Below are 19,935 nucleotides of genomic sequence, written 5' to 3'. Positions count from 1 at the left end.
TGTACTTGTTGTTAATCTTCCTTTATTACCTATACCGTTTCTTATGCCTCAGTAATGTTGAAATGTTTAAGTCAAAATTTGTTTAAGCTGTGTCCATAACAGTAGAAACACAAAGCCTGGCTAGCTCATTAACAGCATGTCCTGACTTGTGTATTTTACACTGTGGGATACAGACATTTGTCCCTCATTTGCTTAGGCTCATCACCCCACAGATAATATGCTTTGGGACTAAATGCTTATATTCATACATGTTGATAATTACTGTGGAATAGTGATGGATCTGGACTAATAGGCCTTGGATGAAACAAGACTTCAGACTTGCTCCCTTAATATCCTTTTATAAAGCAAGTGGCATCCTGTTGATGTTCTACACACCTGAAACATGCCTTCTGGAAAAGGGGGGGGGGTTCACAGAAGCATCTGGCTATGTCTCTATGGCCAGATGTGAAATGACTACATCAGCTGTTGAGACCTTGAGCACCCTAGTGGCTGATCTAATCACTTTTGTGTTTGGCTATGGGGATATAGCCAGACACTTCTGTGAGCCATCCAGCATGAAAGGGCGATTGGGAGGGGTTTCCATGGTTGTACAGTGGTATATGGCCCAGCATAGTTCTGCAAGAGGACCTACTTTGTTACAGAGCCATGAAGGTTTGCAAGCCATAACCTATATGAAGACACCGTAAAACAGTTAATGCAAATGAGATTTTCAAGGCTGAGAGTGCAACTTAAAGAGAAAAGCATAAGCACCTGCATGTTTTGTTATATTCAAACCCTGATAACTAGTCTTAACTGATTAATTGAAACAAGCCAAAACTCACTGTTACTGAATAAAGTTGGCTTGTTTCAGTAAATCATGATGAAGAATAGCATGTATAAATCCTAAACTATAATAGTAAATTGAAAACAGACACAAAAACTACTACATAGGAAGAAGGGGGAATGCCTGAGACAAATGCCTGTTCATGTAATAAGTCATAATTTATATAGCTGCATGTAGTTGCTGGCTCTCTTTTAGGTGCTTTCTAATAACTTTTATAATAATACATTCTAAGCAACAAATAATCTGTGTTCTGCTCCAGTACAGTGGGACCTTGGTATCTGTGGATTTGAGCATCCGTGGATGGCAGGCCCGCATTGTATCCAATGGCAGAGCACGCATGCAGCCACGCCACCATTAGGGACAATGCCACTAAAGTCTTCCCTCCCCACTCCCTCCATCCTTCCTCTAAGGCTTCTGTTCATGGTGTGGCTTTGGAAGCGAAGGCTGAAGCCCCATCGGCCCGAGGGAGCCGGCATGGGGTCTCAGAGCCTTCCTGGGTGTTGGGCCTGGGAAGGGGGCTCTGAGACCTGACTCCAGCTCCCTCCAGCCGACAGGGCTCCAATCTCTGTCTTTGAAGCCAAGAACAGGGCAGAAACCTCAGAGAGGAAGGAAGGGATGGAGACACAGGGAGGGAGGGAGAATGGAAGGTAGGAAGGAAGGAGGGAGGACTTCTGTCCCCATTGTCTCTAATGGCAGCATGGCCATATGGTTGTGCTGCCATTAAGGACAATGGGACTTGAGTATCTGTGGATTTTTGTATCCCCGGGTAGGGTGGGGGTGGAATGGAGCCCTCACGGATATCGAAGGCTGACTGGCTATTTCATAAAGTCATCTTAGGAAAATAATCCATTATTGAATTTTCATTGAGAACTTCAGTAAGTTTGCTCATTATTGCTAAGTTCTGGTGGAATTGTTTACAATGAAATAAAGTAGACTCCAATGCTGCTGGAACCACCTGTTACCCTGGAGTAAGTTGTTCAAACTGACCTATGGCATAAGTAAGAAATATGCCTAAAAAATCAAGCCAGCTTGAGGAGCGCTAATGCCTTATATTTGGAATATGACAGTACAGGACAAGACAACTATGAAAGAAAACACTTTTATAAAATAACTGTCTAAAAACAATTTGGCAATTTTACAATAAAAAGTAAAAGGTTACAATTACAGAACATGGTCGCCATAGTATAATACAGTTCAACGATAGAGCATTTCAGTGCTTTAATGATTGGCTGAACTTGCTTTGCTGGTACTTGCAAGAAAAGATATGTAAATTGCAGAAATATACAACAGTTTAACGTATAATTTACAGTTTCCCTTCAGTGTATAAATTGCAGTCAACAGCTGTTCACACATTAGGGAGAGTAAAGAAGGAATGGCTTGTATTTTAGTCCTCTTGGGCTGATAAAGAAGGAAGCAAGACACCTTCCAGCAACTGCAATGTACAGTGGACTGGTATAGCTTTTTGGATTAACTAGCTTTGCCTTGTACATCATGAAACTCCAGGCAGGAGTAGCAGTTAGTTGAAACTTATGTTATGCTTAACAGGGCTTACAGGTAAATAAGTATAGGACTGCAGTTTTATGCAAAGAGCTCATTTAAAAAAATCAGCTGATGCAATTGTAAGTTGTTTTTTAAAACTAAATCCTATTGTCAGCTAGATTCAGTTGACTGATACATTATTCAACAGATGATTCAGGGGTTATACTCTGGTTGGTAGTAATCCAACATAGCTTTAACTTTAAACAAGGCAGAAAAGAGTGCCTCTTTTTCTTTTACAAGGCAAAGCATGTCACTTCTGAGTGCTGTTTCTGTTTTTAGTAAGGGGTTTTTCTTTACAAAGCAAGCCATGTCACTTATAAATGTCATTTCTGTTTTTAGTAAGGGGCTTCTGTTTCTAGTAAGGGATTTGCTTCATCCTCTAGTATTTCAAAAGAGAGAGGGACTATATATCAATATGCAACTACACTCATCCCTCCACATTCGCTGGGGTTAGAGGCACAGGGCCCCTGTGAATATGGAAAAACTGCAAATAACAAAAACTGTTTTAACCTGAGAGAATACCTCTCTAGGAATCTCTAGATCTTTTAGTGCCACTTTGTGGTCAATATCTGCTAGACATTGACTACAGAATTGCACTGGGTAAGCTACAAATGCTTAGTGGAGTGTTCTTTTGGTGCGACCTTTGGTTAAAGTTTACTACAGAGTTGTGCTTGAAGACCTAGATATCCCTAGAGAGAATATATTAATAAAACCCATGGATAATCAAATTTGCAAAAGTCAAAGCTGCAAATGTGGAGGGGCATGTGTAATTTAAAGGAAATAATGTAAACTAGTATCCTGCGACATGACTATTGGAGGTAGACAAAGTGATCCCTGACATGGGCCATAATGGAAAGTTGAACAAGTGAAGGCACGCAGATGTTATTTAAAGCAGGGGTGGGCAGAGTGTGGCCCATGGGTTGCATGTGGCCCCAAGGCCATTTCCAGAATGCCCCCCAAATGCACTCTAGGCTGTGTGTAAGGCATTTCTATCATGTTTGAGTGCCTCTTGGGTCTTGGAATCAAAAAGAATTTACAAAAAAATTTCATAGCTTCAAAATGTCCATGAAGAGACAGACAAGGGGTGCATTTTTATCATATTCTGCAGGTCTTCTGGGCCAGGTTAGGCCCAGAAGAGGCCCTTTTAAAAAACCCCATACAAGATGAAAATGATCACATAAACCTTAAAGGCATTTGGGGTTGGGGGTAGGAACAGGTGTGGCTTTCCAGTGTCTCCTACAGGATTAATGCAACTTCCCTAACCTTCTACCCCTGTTTTAAAGAAATCACAACTGGAACAATGTGGAAGATCCACTCAGGCAATCAAATTTGTTGTTAGCAGCCTTCGACTCATGGCAACCCTGTGAATGAGACATCTCCAAGTCTCCCTGTCCTTCACTGCTCTGCTCATTTCCTGCAGATTCATGCCTCTGTCCTCCCTAATTGAATCTAACCATCCGGTGTGCGGTCTCTCTCCTACTTTCAACCTTTCCCAGCATTACTGTCTTTTACAATGAGTCCTGCCTTCTCATGATGTGGCCAAAGTACAAGAGCCTCAATTTAATCATATTGGCCTCCATGGGTATTACTGGTATGATTTGCTCAAGGACCCATCTGTTTGTCTTTCTGGCTGTCTATGGTATCTCCAACACCACATCTCAAATGAGTTGATTTCCTTTTGATTGTACTTCCAAAACCCTGTCTATGGCTGGGAAAAAATAGCCATAGCTCAGAAAGTTCACAAAAACATCTAAATGAATATGAAGAAATCTTAATGTAAATTTTATATGGCTTGAATTAAAGATGCAAACTAGTATAAAGCACTGCTTGAAAAAGATGAAGATAAATGCTTTCAAGGAAATGGGTTACCTGGCATAAATAGAAACACTTTGAACTGCATGCTACCATTTCACACAAACAGCACTGTATAGAAAGATGCCTGTGAAGTTTAGCTTCCTCATGCTACTGATAAGGGCCCCTTTATAAAAGTGTTTCTCTTCCAAGTATTTGGTAGTAATGATTCCAAGTTCACTGAGCTTAGAATCTACTATGGCTGTTTAGCTGTATAAGAAATGTTTATATGACCCAAAATACTCAGTGTCAGAAAACAAATTACAGGAAATCAGTGTCTTTATGTTATTCACAATATCTTACAGTATTTGCCAATCTCCCCTAACATATGTGTCTGAAATAAAAGAAAGCAAAAGAAGCAAACTTTACTAACTGAACATAGACAAAAGCAAGGGATATGTAACAATTATTAGACTTATGAAAGGCACAATAGACAGTACAGGAGCCTTTGAGTTGTCTATTAAGATACATTCCTAATACCTGTAGTTAAAACACTCAAGAAATACTCTTTAAATAAGCTTAGCATTTTTCCAGTGCAGTATTTCTCTCATCCACACAGACAATACAATTCTATTTTGAGATCTCATTACAAATATGTCTACTCTATCTGGTTATAATCTGACCCTTCTCAATTCCTTACACCCCCACTTTTTCATATACAAAAAGCATATAATTCTAGACACTATACAAGACAAAAGAAAAAAAATCAATATTCTTTTGAAGAGCACCAGGCTTTAATGATGGTAGATAAGGCACATTTATAGCTGCTAGCTGATGATGTTTTTTGAGCACCATTTCAGGGAGAAAACCCCTTGATTTAATGAACATTTACTCCAGGAGCTTTTTCTGTGCTCCTAGGGGAGAAGGGAGAGTCATAAATAAGCCACTCATACTCCTATATACTTCATCTTATTTGCTATACTTTTCATATGCTGGAATCACACACAACCTAGCATCGAAACTTCAGCTGCCAGTTTCAAGTCTGTGCAAATTCAGCCCCCACAATAGTAGTTTCTGTGATGAAATGGAGTATCTTCAAAAGGTAACCCTCACCTTTGCAATACAATTAGACTTCAGAGCTGTCACTGTTGCTGTGTTGTGTGGTTACAGTTTCGTTGCTGTTAGAATAGTTGATGCATGAATCTGCTTTCCCATCAGCAGAACGTCCCCGTCGCTTCAGAAGAAAGACAATAATCATAACAGTGCAGCACAGAAGCAGCAGACCAGCTGCACCTCCGATAATGGGTACAATCCTGTCTTCCACCTCACTTCCTGTGATTTCCAAGATTGGCTTTTCATAAGCCTTACCTTCTTGGGACTTATCTTTCTGCTTGATAACAATTTTGTTAGATCGGTCAAGTGCTATATGTTGGATGTTTGTGCCTCTGTTCTTGTCTACACCGATATCTTGTGCAAGAGCAGGAGTATCTGAGATGGCTCTCCGAGTGCGTCCAACATGCACATCGCCAGAAATTCTATTAGCTGAAGATAAAATATTGTGGTGCTCAACACTTCTCTTTCCAAGGCCTCTGTGGGCATTCTCATGTGATCGAACCATATAGATAGTGTGAATGTACCACTCTCGACCTGCTGCTACCTGTTAAGATATAAACATACATGAAAACATTGTGCAAAAGAAATTTCTACATGTTTCCGTATATGATTGAAGATGTCAAAGTATACAAAAATAAAATGACGGTGGACATATTCACTAGAAAACTAGATTTAGTTGCTAACACAGTGAGTTGTTCAAGATCAGTGAGGTCCACGAAAGAAGGGGAAACTCTATAACCTGTTTCCTGGTTATTTCTGAAGGTAACAATCACAACCCATTGCCCACTTCTACCCTGAAATCAATAGAACTGAAGTTTTTAACAGTATTTGTTAATTAAATATGCCATTTTCCCAGTATGGGAAACAAGACAGCTCACAATTTGAGTTAAAACATAATACAACTAAAACAATGGACAGTACTACAACTAACAATCACACTAGCAACATTGATTTAAAACAGTTTTTAAAAGACAAATTATAATAATGATAAAAATACAAATACTTTATACTTCAGTCATAATAAAATCATTGGGGATTGGCAAAAAAACCAGGAAGATTGAACTGTACCCTCTATCCTTTCCCCCTAAAATGTAAGACTAGGAAGAAAACACACACACACAAAAGAAGCAATGTATAATATTACACAAATAATACTGAATGCTGAAGCATTCTCTGAGAATATGGTAGCTTCTTAAATTTAGCTTGTGATTTCTTAAAATAAAATAAAAAACCTTAGTCTTATTTCAGAGTTATGCTACCAACCTCTCAAAATACCATGGAAAGTTTTTTTTTAAAGTGCCTTGCCAGCCAGGGAGGACAAACAAACATACCAGTCCAAGAACAGTATAACTCATTTTTTACCTGGAATAGTGGTGTTGACAACAGGCTGAATCCATCAGAACCAGGTTGCTTTACTAAAGGATAACCATCTACATGATCAACTGCTAGTTTGGCTTTAAAGGGCATACTTCCAAATACTTTCGCCTGAGTATCAGGTTGAGCTTTATCCTAGAATACACAAACATTGGTACATTATGAAGTTCAGGATTTCAAATTTGGCTTAGTGCATTAAACCTGAACTGAACAGGACTAATGTATCATACCAAAATCTTGAATCTGTACAATAAGGAAGGAGAGTCAGCTAGGCAACCATATTCTTTGTTATCTGGATTGTACTTTGGGACATATCCATCAGCCCCAGTGCACAAAAACACCTTCTCAATGTTACAAATGAAAGAGTCTCCTAAATTCTGGACAGGATCCACCATGACTCGACCATAGATTTCAGAGCCTAAAAATGAAACAAAAAGTTTTTATTTATTTATACCATTTATAGCTCACACCTTCCAATACAATCACATTCTCACAATGGCTAAAGGAAATGTAATGAGAACAATATACAGCATAATAATTAAAATAGAAAAACATAAACAACGCGTGTTTTAAAAAAGAAATTGCAGAAAATCTGTATGGAGAAAACAGTAAAAATAATGAAATTGCTTAAATGTTCTTAAAACTCCAAACAAGAATGATTTTGCCAGACACCTAAATGGGCCCATTACCTAATTGTCTTGGTGAAAAGCAGTCTGGATGCAAGGAACTGCAATAGAAAGCTTTCTTCTTCTTCGTGGTCTCTCTGTCTCACAAATGGTTATCCTGTGCCTGCGCAGTACACCATTCAGCACCTTCTACAATCTTGTAGAAGCGTTCTGGTGGTAACCCTGGCCCCCTTCAGTAACTATATACAATAGGCTTATAATAGCAGCATGAGGAACCATGACTGCTCAATTGTGACTTTGCTGGTCTTCTCTCCACCCCACGACATCATCTGCTGAGACCGCTGAAGAACCTCAGCAGATCTTGGTAGATGTCCTTGGTCAAATGCTTCTTCAATCCCCTCTATTTTCCAGCCGCAATGGAATGGCTGGGGGAAGGGTGAATAATATCACAGTCCAATGGTGTATCCTGGGAATGGTAGTAGGGGAGCTGTAGGAGAGCTTTGCATGTGGAAACAGTGCAAAACACTGAACCATGGAGAATTTTGGTCAGAGAGTGCCACATTTATTTATGTATTTATTTCATTTATATGCTGTCTTTCTCTCCAGAGGGACTCAAGGCAGCTCACTGTCAAAAGTGCTATCTATTAAAGTGCTATCTATTGGGAATCTTTAGTCTTCTAGGATTAATAGCAAGTGATAGTGGGGGGGGGGGGTGTCAGGGAAAGATCTTCTGGCTTTTTATAGGAAGAATCCTGAACATAATTTATTTTTTAAAATCTCATTTTCTTCCTGATCTTCTTAAATGCTTTTTTTAAAATGACTTTTAGTGGGAGATTTGGCTTTCCAGAATTAAAATGATATATGTGTACAGTGACCACAGTGGAACTTTCTCCCACATAAGTGTATATAGGGTTGCTATCTTAGTCTTAAATCTCTTTCTCACTACACAGTTATAGCACTTTGACCCCACTTTAGCTGCTGTGGCTTTGTCCTACGGAATCCTGGTGTTTGTGGTTTTGCAAGGAATATAAAATTCACTGCCAGGGAGCTCCAGTGCCTTTTCAAACTGCAACCTCTGCTGATTAAATAATCACACACCCCTGCAGTGTCCCAAATTTTCACTTTGAAAGTAACTAGGTGTCTTTGACACACTGTCTCTCCCACACACATGTATGAAAACATTTTGTATAGCTTTAGTTTTGGGGTGACATATGCATTCCACGACCTTAATTTGGACTGTGTGTTTGTTTAAGTAACAAAGGAAACTGTATCAGGTTCATGACAGCAGTGAAAAAACATTTTATCATTCCACCTTTTGGGGATTAGGCTACTGTTGCTGCTCAAGTAAGGCAACATCGTATGGAATCCTGGAATCTGCAGTATAGGGAGGAACATTTAAAATTCTCTGCCAGACAGCACCAGTGTCTCACCAAGCTGCAAACTCCAGGACTCCCATAGGATGCAGCCGTGGCAGTTAACATGGAATTATAGTGCTATAATTGGAAATGTCCCCAGTAGGTATGAAAAATGCCAGGTTTCAGTGTTTCAGAGGCAAAATAGTAAGCAGAGAAGAGGGGAAACAAGGAGGAACTTTTCAAGCCTGGAATGAAATAACTTTGATTGCTTTGTGGAATACTACACAATCAAATATATTGTACAATGAAGATATAAGGGGTTCAATAGTCCCATCTGATCACTGCATTCTTTCCTGCTGCCTTTGGGGAATCCCTCTGCTTGAGAAAGATGGTTGGAAATGCAAAAAGAAGGCTTATTACAACACATGGCTTGGTTCTTCTCTTAAGCCTGTTCCTTGATTGCAGTGACATGTAAGCAAACCTGTGATTTGTTTAGTTCCAGTGGGATTGTAATGCTGCAAATGCACAAAATAGACAGAAGGTCCATTATGTGGTATGGGATGCTGACAGATAGGGATTTAAAAGACTGCTCTGGTGACATTTTGGCTGTACCTAGTATGGCCCCACCTTCAGCCCCACCAGGCCCAGGAAATACCTGCTGTCACTGCCTGTTTATCAACAGAAATTCTAGTCTCTTGGCAACTTCAAAGGACACAAGCCCATGGTTAAGAATTGTTGCATACAAATCCCTTCTTCCTCACTAGGGGGCAGCCCATATCCAACAACACAAGCCAAAGGAGTTTATCGGTTGATACTGGCAACAGCAAGTGCTGAGCCAACAGATGGCTTTGTTTTCTATGCAACTGTCTGAGTAGGAGACCTGTTATGAATACTGTGAATGTGCCTGCTAAAAGAAATTTGTCATGGCCACTTTATTCAATACATGTTTAAACTCAACCATTAGTACCAAAGTACAATAAATAAATACCTAAACAAACAAACAAACAAACAAATAAACAAACCCTCCTCTGCAATCCCTGAAGCCTAGCCACTCAAAGTATTTTTTTCCTGAAACCATTTTCTTCCCAATACTGCTTGAGACCCTGCAATCACTTTCTCTTAGCCTAAGAGAAAGGCAATGGCAAACTTCCTCTGAATAAATCTTGCCAAAGAAAGCCTAAGATAGGACCATAAGAAGTCATTGTTGGCTTGAAGACACGTAGTAACAACATATTTACAATATAATGGGTCCTTGGTATCTGCTGTGGTTTGGTTACAGGACCACCCCCCCCCCCCCCCCCGCACGGATGCCAAAATCCATCAGTGCCTGATTCCCACTATATGCAGTGGTGTAGTAAAATGGTGCTCCTTATATAAAATAGTAAAATCAAGATTTGCTTTTTGGATTAAATTTTTTTTCAAGGAAGATTGCATTACAGGTGGATACATTCTATCAAGAAAGGCACGGCCCTGAGTCTGCAAGAGCTGAGAAAAGCTGTTGATGACAGTGTGTCTTTGAGGTCACACTATGAATGAGCAGAGGGTCACCAATGCAGTTTACATGACCACAGTTAACAACAACAACAATATGTAATGGGAATTGCAATTCAAACACATCTGGAGAGCATCTGCCTACTCCTGTATCATAGGGTCTATTGTTTCTGTAGTTTATTCTACTCCACTCCTTACCCTATTTTCCTTTTATATAAATGTATGCTTGTATAGGATATAAGTCTGTTTGCCTCATTAGACGTATGCAAGATGATCCTGTGGACTGAATGAATGTAAGAAGGGAGGTTTCTGCAATCTTCAACACAAGCACACTTATCATGGGAACAATAGCCAGACAAGTTTCTGAAATATTTTAGAACCTGATTCCTCTTTCTGGAAGAGATGCCCCATCAAAAGAGCAAAGTGGTACTGGATGAAATTCCTCTATACTGGTACCAAAGAACTAAAAAAAGTGGTACTTAAGATCTGTGTTGCAATCAGCCAATTTCTGCTGAGAATTCAAGAGCAGGAGTGAGGGGTTGTGTTTTTACTTTGAAACTTCTTTTAGGTAATATTCAATACTCAAAAGTGTTAATTGTAGGGCTGGAAATTTGGCTCATGCCTAGCTTTTAATCTTCTTTAATCAGTTAATTGCCACTTGATCATCACTGAGCTTTTGTTAAAGGCTGTGTCATGCCATTGTCTATAGTATGTAAAGAATAAAGCTAGTTTTACCTTCTGTGAATGCAACATCAGTTCCTTCTCCAAATCCCATGGAGCCATCAGACAGCCAGAGGTCCTTTTTCGACAAGAGGAACATTTGGGTGTTGAGATTAAATTCTGCTGCTACTGGGTCACTGACCTGATAAAATAAAAAAAGAGTTGTGGTGGGAATCATTATAGGTTGATTCCTTTTGTGTGTGTGTATGTGGAGGAGGAGGGGTGATGTTAGCAAAATCCATCTGTATCTTTATAAATATCACCTATGTAGCACTCATGATTCTTACAAATCATGTCAAATCAAACAGTGCAGAGTGGAATGTGTCTGCATGTAATATACAGGCTTGAAAAACTATTTCTTTAACTATCTGAATCAACAGATCATACAGAGAGTCCTTGATTCTGAGATCAACATCCAAACTACTTTTCAAATTACAGCAAAATCTCTGAAAGCAGAATAAAATAATTAACTGACAGAATTAGAAAGTCTTGTGCATATTGAGAGACTACAGGTGGTTGATTTCTACTCCTCTCCTTTATGATACTGTCAGAAACAGATGGCTGATCCATTTAGCCTAAGAATTCCTGACCTGGATGGACGTCAAGGGATTTTTGAACCAGTTGCCAGTTTCTCCTATATGGGGGGAGAATTTGTTTGTTTGTAAAGTCTGTTTTTATGGGAAAGGGATCCACAGCATTAATCACATTCTCAAAGGGGCATGTGACCCCCAAAAGTTTAAGACTCACTGACCTTATTGTCTGTTCTAACTAGCAGCTGCTTTTAAAGATTCTATCAAGCCAAGATCTTTTCATAAGGATAATCTTTTCATAAGAGACTTTCTGGATCAGATGTAAAACCTATCTAGTTTAGCATTCAAGAAGGCCACATGCACAAACTCAGTGTAGTAGTCCAACACTGATATACACACACACACACACACACACACACACACACACACACACACTCCTGATATTGATGGTGACATCCAGCCACCTTCAGCAGTAACCACTACTGATAGTTTTGTTCTCCACTACTTGCTTATCTGATCCCTTTAATGAACTTATATTAATGAACTTATAGGGACTTAATTGGGGTGGGCAGGGAAGGGCGGTGTTGTACTTAAGGCAGAATGTGCCCCTTCTCTTTTCCTACATTAGAGTCAGTACAACTGCTATACCAAGGCCAGTTTATGAGACTTCTATGTAGGTGCATAGTTTTATGCTTCATAGCTACAAGCCACAAAGGAATTGTTTTCATTTCCATGCTTCTTTTGGCTACTTAAAATGACATACTGGATGTACAGTAGGATGGACATCAAGAATCAATTAATAAAATGTGACTGCTTGCACTAATATGGGGTTGACAACTGTTAGAGGCTAGGGAGCCACACTGGCCTCCCAGTAGACTTTGGAGGGCTACACCCCTTGGGATTTATTTTTTTTTAATTAGGGGACATTATCATCACGTTTTGCCCCCTCTCACAGCCATTTAAGGCCCAGGGGATGCCCTTTTTTATTGGCAAAAAAGAGAGTGGCAAAAATGTGGCAAAAATATCTCCAGTCATTTTGGAATGCTTTTTTTATCCCTTGGGTGACAAAATGGCCCTGGGGGACCACATGTGGCTCATGGCCTGCACTTTGCCCACCCCTGCACTAATGCATACCGCTTTCTTAAATGACCATTTCTTCCACCTCAAGAAGTAGAAATGAGCTTGAAATGGAATGAGCAAGGAGCTAGAGAATAAGCCTAGAGGAGTTCCACTCCTCTTGCAGTGGAAATGAGCTTGACACAAATGACTGACCTGTGTTAGGTTTTCCACTCCCGTTCTGTATAAAGTAATCCAGGCATGCTTACCAAAATGTTCCCTACCCTTGTCAGTAAGGAACTGCAGGACAATACAACATGATGAGAAACACAGAAAATTCTGCCTAAATGTGATAAATGTGAGGAAAGAAAATAACACATGCAGACTCATGTCACGAGTAAACTTCTGAAGTTCAGTCCTAGAACTCTGTCTTGAAGCAACTTTATAAGACAATCAATATTTTTAGAATGACTAGATGTAAAAATATTTTTCATAGTTGTGGTATTTATAGATATTAATCACCAAATCTTTTAATTCAGTGAGGAAAGGCAACATGTAAAACGAGTGCTAGTACATGTAAGCTGCTAAGAGCACTTTAATTACCAAGGGAGTGTATGTAATGTGCCAAATAAATGCAGTCAAAATACTTTGTTCATTGAGTGTATGAACATACTGAGATGTTTTACCTGCTGGAACCTGATATCTAGATCAAAGGTGATTGGCTCCCGTGGGCTACAGATGACAGGCTGGGTATATTCCTGGCTGGGTGCGGCAATACAGGGGATAAGTTTCACAGTGTAAGTACCAGAATAGTCACGTACCTAGAGGAGAAAAAAGCATAAAATCAGGATGTGAACAGTTTGGGGCTTAAATGTGATTCAGTTTAGACAAATAAAATGAGAACAAAAAGAAGATAACAGTTATCAGTGTAGTGTGTGGCATGGTAGTGCTTTCCAGCTACCTTGTTAGACATGTCTGTACAGGAATACCTCATTTAATAAAGTAGATGAGTTCCTGGGCTATACTACTTTCACGTTTTGGTTTCAGAGGCAGAAATAACACAGAAAGAATAAAGATAGCTTCCTGCACCTCATTACAGAAGAGCAGTTCAAAATGTTCCAGCTAACCTTTTATTCAAAACTAACAATATGCACATATGAAATAAAACAACTATGTCAAGTAATTCCTTCATAAGTAAATGTGCAGCACTTTCTGGAATTGTTGAAAGCTTCTCCCAAAATTAATCCAGGGAAGATTTTGTTTCTTTCACCAGCTTTCACTTTTCTTATGATTTCCATGATCGTTGCCAAATGTACAGATCTCTAAATGGACGTTTTAATAATAAAACATATATCAGTTAATCATCTACACAACTTTAACTGATTGACTGTTACACTGAAGTCATCATGTGTGATAGTTTTACCCATCAAAAAGCAATTTGGGCCTAATTGTCTTCGTAGGACTATCACGTAGGAAAATCAGGGGTGTACACAGCAATTTACTTATGAAAATTGTGCAATCGCGATGAATATTTTCACATACATCACAATTAAATTGAAACTTAATCCAGATAAGACAGAGGTGCCCCTGATCAGATGGAAGGCAGATCAGGAAATAGGGATCCAGCCTGTGTTAGATGGGGTCACACTCCCCCTGAAGACGCAGGTTTGCAGTTTGGGGGTACTCCTGGACTCATCTTTGAACCTGGAGGCCCAGGTCTCTGCAGTGACCAGGAGTGCTTTTGCATATTTAAAACTTATGCGCCAAGACTCCAGATCTGGCCTCAGTGGGACATGCCTTGGTTACATCAAGTCTGGACTACTGTAATGCACTCTACACGGAGTTGCCTTTGAAGAGTGTTCAGAAACTTCAACTGGTCCAAAGAGCTGCAGCCAGGCTGCTAACAAGGGGAGGTTATAGACAGTACCCTGTTGAAACAGCTCCACTGGCTGCCAGTTTGTTTTCAGGCACAATTCAAAGTGCTGGTGATAACCTATAAAGTCCTATATGGTTCAGATCCAGGCTATCTGACAGGCTGTATCTCCCTATATGCCTGGGCTCTGAGATCTGCAGGGGAGATCCTTCTTTCCATGCCACCATCATCACAAGCACAGTTGGTGGAGACACAAGTCTTTTCCATGGCTGCCCCTAGCTTCTGGAACTCCCTGCCCAGGGAGGCCAGGATGGCCCCTTCTTTGATGGTCTTCCTCTTCAGACAAGCATTCAAAACAGAATGCTTTTAAAGAATGGCCGGGGTACTATACTGTTTTAATGTATTTTAAACATTTTTATCTTTTAAAGTATTTGATATTTTAGCAGTGAATTTGTTTTAATTAATTTAATCCTATTTTAATATACTATTTTTGTATGTTTTTAACTGTATGGTGTTTTTTTTATGTTGTAAGCCTCCCTGAGTCCCAGTCCTGGGAGAAGAGCAGGATATAAATAATAATAATAATAATCATCATCATCATCATCATCATCATCATCAGCCATCATCCCCATGAATGATTTGTTGCTGTTTATTGCCTGTTTATTCTTGGGATAATAACACTTTAAGCATGGCATCATGTGAAAATGTTAATCACAGCTGCACGATTTTCATGGGGAAATTGCTGTTTAAACTCCTATTTTCCCCCTGTGATAAAATCTGTAGTCAGAGCATTTTAGTGGATACTATATTGGCTTCATGTTGAAATCCCTGATAACCCAGCTTAGTACAAGGGTAGTTTTTGCAGAACAAATAGGCATATACTTGGTGCCTCTCTGATCAACCAGAGTTGTAAGAATAGCAACACAAGTATCAAATGCCACTGAAACTGGAAAGTTCTATAAAATACTGCAATGTTGGCACTCACAGCAAAATCTGAGACAAATTTCCATTGCTGCATAGGCTGGTGGAAGGTCTGCTCACTTTGTGAAAGGCTGAGAGTGAATGTAAGGCCAGGGTGATCAGCAGACATTACCATGGATGACAGAGATGTTCCTGCAAAAGCAAGGAACACATTTTTATGATGACATGAACAGATTTTTCCAACACACTGTGAAACATCAGATCTTCACTTCTTTCCCACTGTTGGAAGAGAGGATAAATTTCCCAGTTCCTTCTCCCCCATCAGAACTTGGACCTTCAGAAAAGATTGTTTAGGGGACTCTCTCAAACAGTATAAGAGATAGCTTTGTAAGTTGGATGAAGAGAGGTAGCATGAAACTGGCAAAAGCTGCCTCCTATCTTTCCATCAATGGTCTCCCTCCACTGCATCAAAACCTTTCAGGGATACAGAAGGATTTCTTCCATTAGTAGAAGGGGAAGTTTAGATCCAACCCACCAATTCATTATTACCTCTGAAGATAAGTATATCATTTTCAACCTACTGAAAAATTCTCTTTGATAATTAGGTTGTTTTTTTTAAAACCTATCAAAACAGCACTGCTTCTAAAATTGATTGTACAACTAAATACAAAGTAAATGTATCTTGTAGCACCTTTGAGAATAACTAAAAGAAAGAAGTTAGCAGCATGATCTTTTAAATCTACTTCTTCAGAGGAATGCATCTGAAGAAGTAAACTTAAGTCTATGAAAGCTCATGCTGCCAACTTCTTTCTTTCAGTTGGTCTCAAGGTGCTACAAGATCTCTCTACATACTGATTCTACAGATTAACATGGCTAAATTCTACAAAGTAAAGGGTTCTTACCTGGGTGGGACATTACAAATTGCCCTCTGAATCGGATTTCAGTCCTGAAATAGACTACCAATCGTCCTTCTTCATTGATCTGCATGCTGGTTGGGTAAAGAGAGCCTAGATACAAATCACAACTACTGTTATGCCAATTCTTTATTTTTATATAGCTAGATATATAACAATTGAAAAATTTACTGTTATAGATAGGTGCTGCTACATCTTAAGTCATTTGAGTCACTTTTATTTGATGCATGCCTAAAATTTTAGATATTCAGATCCTTTAAGTCTCCTCACCTGCATTGCAACAAGGTAGGGCTAATCTTCTGCAGGCTAGATTGCCATCACCATTATCCCCATATAAGCATGCAGAAGTTAGACTTTTCTCATACAGTATTTTCTCATTCAACGTATCAAATAAGCAATCTAGACTTTTTACCCTGCTTTGTAGGCAGCAACGTAGCGTAATATAATCCTGAGAAAGGTCTTAAACACCAAATATATCAGGAAAGAGGGTTCTACAAGCTTCATTCTTGCTTTATGCATGCAAACACACCCAGTGCACCAACGCTACTGAATGTCTCATTCTAGAGGCAAAGGCATGTATCAGTTTAACCACCCTATAAGCACCTTAATTTAAAAATACAAGAAGAGTTCTGCTAATGAAACCAAAGGTTCATTAAATTCAGCTTGGACTAAAAGATATTTTTATTCCTGTGGCCAACTGGGTGCCTCTTGGAAACCCACAGTGCAACATGAAAATTGCATCCTTTTGACAGTTTCTTGCCAGCAATAGACATGTTCAGTGCAGTGGTGTCACATATAGACCACATACAGCCACTGTGGCTTCCAAGAGAGTTCATCTCCTCAAACAGATTTCTTTTACATATCTATCAGAGGTGAGTCACTTGTCATAGATTTAATTTCTGCCTACCCATCTAAACTAGTGGTATTGTCACACTGAGTTAATAACCAGTTCCACAGACAGAGCAGATGTATGATTTCTTGAAACAGAAGGGGAAAAACCAATCAGTTCACCTTGTAACTCTGCTTCTGGTGGGCTTCCAATGCCATCCTTCCATAGGATGGCAGTATCATACACAAAGGTGAGCTTCAGTTCGGATTGCAGATCAAAGTGTTGCCAGCCCCCAATAGCAGCAGGTGAATGGAAGACATAGGAGACATAGAGGGGCACACGCAGAGTCACATACGACTGAACCAGATTCAACACCTGCAAAACACCAGGGTATTTGGTCAAGTAATGCTCCAAGAGGGTTTTATGGACTTAATTCCACAGCCTTTCTGAGTATTAAATTTCATTTTCCTTCCCTCCCATGTGTTTTCAGTTTGACAGATGTTCTAATCTGTTCTGCATTTATCTCTTTGGTACGTGTTGACTCCTGAACAAACTTTACTAGCTGTGATTAGAAATGCACTTTAATGCTTAATGAATGAATTCCAGTTTGTGTTGACGTGTGAATGAAACACAGGCCAAACCAGACTAGAAAACAAATCCAAGCAGGAAGGCGGGCAAGGAGGCTGAAACCCTTGCTGGCTTCTAAGACACAACCCTGGTGAAAGGCAAAAAACATCCCAGAATTGATTTGACAGACATCCAGAGTGTATTTGGCAATCTAGGGTTACAGCACTATCTCTGTAATAGGATTAAGTTGATACTAACAACCTCACAATCATTTGTGACCTCTGGTGCATTTTGGGCCAACTTACTGACAGAAGAAGCATAATGATTAATCTCTTGTCAGACAAAAGCTCACTCCCAAACGGAACAATGCAGAGGGTTTTGGGTAGTTAAACTTAAACCCATTCCCCATTTCCCCTGTAGCTGTTTTCAGAATTATTAATCAGATGGGGATTCAAGAAATGGGCCAAGCAAAACTACAGGTATTAACAAGTACAATCAGGATAAAAATCTAAACAATAAATAGCCATTGGAAGCAGTGGAAGCAATGGCTAGGTTTGCAAGCAATTTGAATGAAAAGAAAAACAAAATGCCTGGACAAAGCATTATTGGTTTCTCTCTGTGTGTGCGTGCGCGTGTGTGTTGTTTGTCTGCAAGTCATTTCTGACTTATGGTGACCCTAAGGTGAACTTATCACAGGTTTTCTTGGCAGGTTTCTTCAGAGAGGATTTGCCATTGCCTGAACCTGAGAGATTGCAACTTGCCCACGGTGGGTTTTCATGGCCAAGTGAGAATTCAAACCCTGCTCTCCAGAGTCATAGTCCAATGCTCAAACCACTATGTCATACTAGCTCCTTTTAGTTATCTGTGCTTGTTTCTCTTGCATGGAGCATACCTGACCATCTGTGCCAATGGAGCCACTGCAGTCTGTCAGCAGTTCTGACATGTCATAATAGCTGTCAAACTCCCATAGGCAGGCATCCAAATTGAGATTACGGTAAAAGCGCAAAGTCTTAGCAGAGCGCACAGCACTGCTATACTGGTATGGTGAGGTTTCCCCAATGACTTCTGGGTTCTTGACATTATCTGTGATGAATCCATATTTTGTCTCAATCTCATTATAATCCAAGAGGTTGGAGCATTTGTGATTGCCTACACGAGTGCCATCAGGACTAAGGGTCAGCTCAAAGTTGGACAAAGGTCGTGTTGAGACAACTGGGAGCATCCCTGAAACCAGAAATATGTTATCAGTACATGCATAACAGCAGTACTAACTGTTATGCGCATAATGCTTGTTGCATAATGCTCAAGCAGCTTCATATATGTACACATGATATTATCTCAAGGATACTTACAGCAACATGTATTACAGAGCAGGTTTGAGGCAGAGAGAACATCAGTCTGCCAAAGTGCACTTAATAATTTGTTTACGCTGAGGCACAATTTGAACTGAGGACTTCCTTGCTCACATTCATAAGCCATTACACTACTAGTTGTTATCATTTCCCTTCAAGTTGATTCCAATTAACGGGGACACTGATTTGAACCCATCATGAAGTCTTCTTGCCAAGATTTGTTCAGAGAGCATTTACCATTGTCTTCCTATGAAGCTAAGAGTATGATCTGCCAAAGGTAACCCAGTGGATTTCCATGGCAGAGCTGGGATTTGAATTCTGGTCTCCAAAATTCTCCAATCTAACACTCAAACCACTACGGTACATCATATTGGCTCCATTACACTATACAATATCTTAAATTATGTAATGCACATACTGAGTCATTCTAATAAAGTTATAATCTGTAGTTATGATTAAATGAAGTAAGTAAATAAATAAATAAATACAATAATAAGTGTAAAAGTGTGCCAAAACTTGGATGCTAATTTCATTTCTTTCCTGTTTTAAATATTTCATTTTGGCAGCAAGTAGTGATATCAATACAACAGTTCTATGTCTGATCAAATGGATGCAGCCAATACTTACCATCCATATGAGGCATTGTAATTGTTAATTTGATCAAATTGGGATAGTCAGGATCATCAGGACCTGTATAACGTATTTTGGCTGAGAAAGGCTCTGCTCCTACTGTTCCTGGTATACGTGGCTGACACAAGCCTGTGTAGACAAGAGTAACATGGGAGAAAGTAATTAAACAATAGATTAGGAAAATTCTCCTATGCTTTTCTTTGGTGCCATAATGATCTAAGTAGTGGAATGTGGTGGCTTAGTGGTTAAGATGCCAATTCTGATGACTGGAAGATCAGAAGGTTGGCAGCTCGAGGTCTGAGAGTTGCATGATGGGGTGAGCTCCCATCACTAGTCCCAGCTTCTGCCAACCTAGCAGTTCAAAAGCACGAAACTACAAGCAGATAAATAGGTACCACTTCAGTGGGAAGGTAACAACATTTGGTGCAGTG

The 19,935-nt window shown here is 39.6% G+C and overlaps 1 protein-coding gene across 1 annotated transcript in view; it reads right to left on the bottom strand.

The window, feature by feature from the left end:
• Window positions 1-2,944: 2,944 nt before the first annotated feature.
• FREM3 (FRAS1 related extracellular matrix 3) overlaps window positions 2,945-19,935 on the bottom strand; it is a 98,380-nt gene continuing 81,389 nt past the window's right edge. Inside the window, exons 15-24 of the mRNA XM_042469683.1 lie at window positions 19,502-19,633; window positions 18,415-18,746; window positions 17,138-17,330; window positions 16,115-16,219; window positions 15,277-15,404; window positions 13,105-13,239; window positions 10,848-10,974; window positions 6,871-7,058; window positions 6,629-6,775; window positions 2,945-5,810 (exon numbers count right to left, since the gene is read on the bottom strand). Of these exons, the coding sequence (XP_042325617.1) occupies window positions 5,280-5,810; window positions 6,629-6,775; window positions 6,871-7,058; window positions 10,848-10,974; window positions 13,105-13,239; window positions 15,277-15,404; window positions 16,115-16,219; window positions 17,138-17,330; window positions 18,415-18,746; window positions 19,502-19,633 (2,018 nt within the window). The 3' untranslated portion in view covers window positions 2,945-5,279. The remainder of the gene's footprint in view (window positions 5,811-6,628; window positions 6,776-6,870; window positions 7,059-10,847; window positions 10,975-13,104; window positions 13,240-15,276; window positions 15,405-16,114; window positions 16,220-17,137; window positions 17,331-18,414; window positions 18,747-19,501; window positions 19,634-19,935) is intronic.

The sequence above is a fragment of the Sceloporus undulatus genome, chromosome 5 (assembly GCF_019175285.1).
Source record: "Sceloporus undulatus isolate JIND9_A2432 ecotype Alabama chromosome 5, SceUnd_v1.1, whole genome shotgun sequence".
In the NCBI taxonomy this organism is placed as follows: Eukaryota; Metazoa; Chordata; class Lepidosauria; order Squamata; family Phrynosomatidae; genus Sceloporus; species Sceloporus undulatus.
The sequence above is the reverse complement of the archived record's forward strand: the minus strand, read 5'-3'. Positions and strand labels throughout refer to the sequence as shown.